The following is a 3,985-nucleotide window of genomic DNA, read 5'->3' on the forward strand; positions in this document are numbered from 1 at the left end:
CAAGCGAGCTCAAGCGAAGCGCACAGAGGATTCGCCGGCAGGCCGAAGACAGCAAATGCAAGGAAGGGCCCAAAACGGGACCCGAGGCGGCGAACTTTGTCCGGGCGAAGCGAGCGAGCGAGCGGACGGGAACTGGCGCACCAGACGCCAGCGGCACAAAGCGCGGATGGAAACGCAAAAGAAGGATTTTTTTTCCACTGCGCCGCCACACGACTCGGAGCGAGCGGTGCGTTCTAGAAAGAAGCTGCGTGTGTGTGCGTTGTGTACCTGTGTTGCTGCGTTGGTCCCGCAGGAGGCAACCTCATGTTGGGCTTCATTTCGGACACCAGCTGCATCTTGTTCCACTCCTTCTTGGCACGTTCAACACAACGCTGACAGCTCAGCTCCACCAGGACTCTCTCGCTCTGACACACACACACTGGGGAGACATGAAAACAAAAAAAAAATCAAAGACAAGTTGAGAGCAGGAAGGTGGAGACAACCAGAACGACGTCCTTGGACGTGTCCTGGTTTAGGGCAGAGTGACGGTCTTGTTCCTGCTCACGGTTTCGTGTTCCAGTCCTTCCCCCCCTCCAGGCCTTGTTGGTGCCCTTGCACTTGCCCCAGTCCCGGTTCCAGGACTTGCTCCTTCTCTTTGTTGTTCGTCTGGTCCTTGTCCCAGTCCTTGATCTGGTCCAAGTCCTAGTCCTTGTCCTTGACCTTGATCTTGACCTGCCCCTTGTCTTGGTCCATGGCACAATTGGGTCGGTGTTCCAGCGTACCGCTCCGGGCTGTGGTGGCCCTTCAACAGTTCTTGGTCCCGTTTTGAGGTCCTTGCCGCAGTCACGACTCCGTTTCTGGCACTTGAGTTGACGCTCATGTTCCAAGGCCTGATTCTTGGCCCAGTCTCGGTTTTGTTCTTGATCCATGCCCTCCTCGCACCTTCTCTTGGTCTCGGTTCCGGTACCGCTCATACTCGTCGCCCTTGTCGTGATACTTGCTTTTGCCCTCGGCCTCGTCCTGGTCTTCCGTCTTGTTCTGGTCCCCGTCCTGGTCCGCGACTCAGCTCTGGACTTGTTACCGCTCATTCTTTCAGGTTCCAGTCGGACTGCCTTCTCGCAGGCGTGGCTCGTCATTGTCTTGCTTCTTGGTTCTTGTCACTGGTTGTGATGGTCTTCCAATCCCTGGTTCTTGGGCACGTCTTTGGTCCTTTTCCCGCTCTACCTCCGAGTCGAGGTGCCGGTTCAGCTCTCTGCGACTGTCTCGGCTTCCCTTTGGTTTGGAGCTTGTTTATTTTGATGAGTGGATCAACTTGTACTACCCTTAACTGTTGCTTCACCATTCTGGAATTTGGGGGAGTGGGGGGGGGGCGTGTACAGAAGCTCCTTGGGTGCATAACTGTGTGTGTGTGTGTGTGTGTGTGTGTTTGGGTGAACGAATGTCCAATTGCACAAGGTCAAAGATTGCCTCCATTACAGATGCTCACGCGGCTCACAGAAGAGTGTCCTCCATTGTTTGCCTGCGCGAGTGCGAGGGTGCTGTCAGTTTGATGGGGCGGGGGGCTGAGGTCACATGTGCGGGAGTGTTTTTGGCGGTCACCGGTCCAGAGGGGCGCTGGGCCGAGACCATCTGCTCACCGGTGCCGACATTTACCTGCCGCGCTCTTGGCCACTGGCCATAGCCGCGCATGCGCGCACACACACACACACACACACACACACACACACACACACACACACACGGTGTCACGCCACACCAAATGACAGGCTGAGAGCAGATGTCCGTCAAGCCTCCTTGTCCATTTAATTAAGCAGAAGCAAAATCAGCGCTCTTTCTCACACACACACACACACAAAAAGTGAGCGCGGGGGTCTTCAGCTGTGGAGGCAAGAAGTGGACATGGGAAAGTTGGAGGTGCAATGGGCAGGGACGCCAAAGGTGGCCCACCTCGCTCAGCGGACATCAGTTGTCAGAACGGCACCGGGGCGAAAGGGGCCCAGGCGCCTTCACACCAAGGCTGCGCCCCTCAAATCAAACGCTTTGGCGGCAGGCGGACGTCGGCCGTTCTCATCAAAGCGCTTCGGATCGCTGAATGAAGCGCGTCGACGAGAGCGAGTCTTTGCTTTTTGTTTTTTCCTCAGTCACCGCCCACGGTCACGTGGTCGAACCCTGACAAAGTAGCAACGTCAAATGGTCTGCCTTCCCCTCAAGCGCGCACGCCGGAACCAGAAGTGCCGTACTTCCGGACCGGGCTTCAGAAGCGGTCAAAGTCCTCAAAAGGGGACTTTGGGAGCAGCTGTCTGAAGTGGTCGTGAAATGTGGCGGCCGTATTTCTTGGCCCAAATTTGTGGGGTCGCCGGAGGGAACGTCGGGGTGTACGTTCTCTTTCCCGGATAAAGAGTCATTGCAGATCCACTACAGTCGGTGGCAGTAGCCCTCTCAATTTTTTGATTGCCTTTTGACATTTCAGGCAACTTCTGTCTGGTCTGTCACACTTGAACAGCCAAAATGAAGGATCCAATCTTACGCGGGGGCGCACCTCAGACAATTTTATGGCCATATGATTGACAGTGACGCCGTGAGATGAAGGAGGCACCGGAGTCAAGACAAGAGGCGGCGTGCTTCTGCTCATGTTTATTGACGACAGCAGTGGACAAAATCCCACCTTAGTCTTGTGTTTGTTGGGGGTTGGGGGTGGGGACGGGGGGGGGGGGGCCGACTCCCTCTGAGTTCATCGGACACGATCTGCGCTGCGGCCCCTCAGTGGTCGCAGCCAAACAGGTCCATGGACACTCGGTGCTGCTCCGGGATGGAGCGGCCGGCCACGAAAAGCTCGACGGTATTGAAGTGGTAGAAGTGGTTTCCTACGATCACGCGCACCCCGTGAGGGTCGCACATGGCGGCGTCCACCTTTTTGATCAACGACAAGGGGCGCTCGTTGGTGGCCTCGTGAGGAGATTTCTTCAGGTCCACGTCGTAGATGTGGTCGCCTGAAAAGACCAAGCCGCGAGCTTTAGGGTGCGGTGCGGACTGCCGGCGACTTTTTCGGAAAGAATCGGGTCCGTGCAAGACCATCGAGTCGGATCGAGAGCGGCGGCGGCGCACAAAAGGAGGGTCTTTCCCCAAAGGTCACCTTTGATGACGTGAGCGACGTGGTCATCCTGGCAGACAAAGGCGGCGTCGATGGGACCCTCCAGACCCAGAACATCCTTGACCGCTTTGGGGTAGCCTTCCACCAAGGTGTGCGGCTCGCTGACCTTGTACACGTACAGTATGTTGTCCTGCACCCAAAGAAGACCGCCGCAACGTTGCCAACGGGGTCCGAAGGAGCAAAGACCCGAGAGCGGACGGAGAGGGCGGGCGGGCCGGAAGTCGGGTAAACCTTCATCATGTAGAGGTGGTCCTCGTAGGAGAAGACGGCGTCCACCTCGCTGTGAAGCTCTTTGAAGGACGCCTCGATGGTGTCGGCCTTCACCGTGTCGTTGTTGCCGTCCCTCTGCAGGAAATGATGACCTGAGCAAAGAGGGGGCAGCCGGCTTGAGGGACAGCGCCGCCGGGCCGCCCTGACGGAGGGCGTCTCACCTCTCGCGTTTTGGGCTCGCGTGCAGGGAACGACGCGAGTCACTTTGGAAAACGCCGCGGACTTTTTGCTCAGTTTGCTGGGCGGCATTCACGCCTTCTCTGTCCCTTCGCCCTCGCCGCTGATGTTCATCTTGGCACAAGCACAGGTATCGAGGGACGTCATCCGGTTGCTAGGCACCCCAAAGCGCCACCCCCACCCGCGTTGAATTGTAGTTGCCAGACCCCGTTGTCCTTTTGCCCCGTCAGCGCTCACCTCCACCTTTGTGCTCACCTCTGAAGGCGTACAAGTTGCCGACGTCGTCGGAGGTGATGGCGTCCAGGTGAACGTGGCTGCATCTCTCTCGCTCCACGATGTCGGTTTCCTCGCCTGCAACAGCGCGCAGCCTGAGGACGCCGTCGCCGCCGCACCGACGGGCGCGCGCGC

At 57.8% G+C, this 3,985-nt stretch overlaps 1 protein-coding gene across 1 annotated transcript in view; it reads right to left on the bottom strand.

Annotated features, from left to right (window-relative positions):
* Positions 1-2,594: 2,594 nt before the first annotated feature.
* The window catches only part of hpxa (hemopexin a), a 4,654-nt gene continuing 3,263 nt past the window's right edge, over positions 2,595-3,985 (bottom strand). The window contains exons 7-9 of the mRNA XM_019893425.1: positions 3,362-3,492; positions 3,113-3,260; positions 2,595-2,969 (exon numbers count right to left, since the gene is read on the bottom strand). Coding sequence (XP_019748984.1) covers positions 2,740-2,969; positions 3,113-3,260; positions 3,362-3,492 — 509 coding nt within the window. The 3' untranslated portion in view covers positions 2,595-2,739. The remainder of the gene's footprint in view (positions 2,970-3,112; positions 3,261-3,361; positions 3,493-3,985) is intronic.

The sequence above is a fragment of the Hippocampus comes genome, unplaced genomic scaffold (assembly GCF_001891065.2).
Source record: "Hippocampus comes isolate QL1 unplaced genomic scaffold, H_comes_QL1_v1.1 scaffold189, whole genome shotgun sequence".
Taxonomy (NCBI): domain Eukaryota; kingdom Metazoa; phylum Chordata; class Actinopteri; order Syngnathiformes; family Syngnathidae; genus Hippocampus; species Hippocampus comes.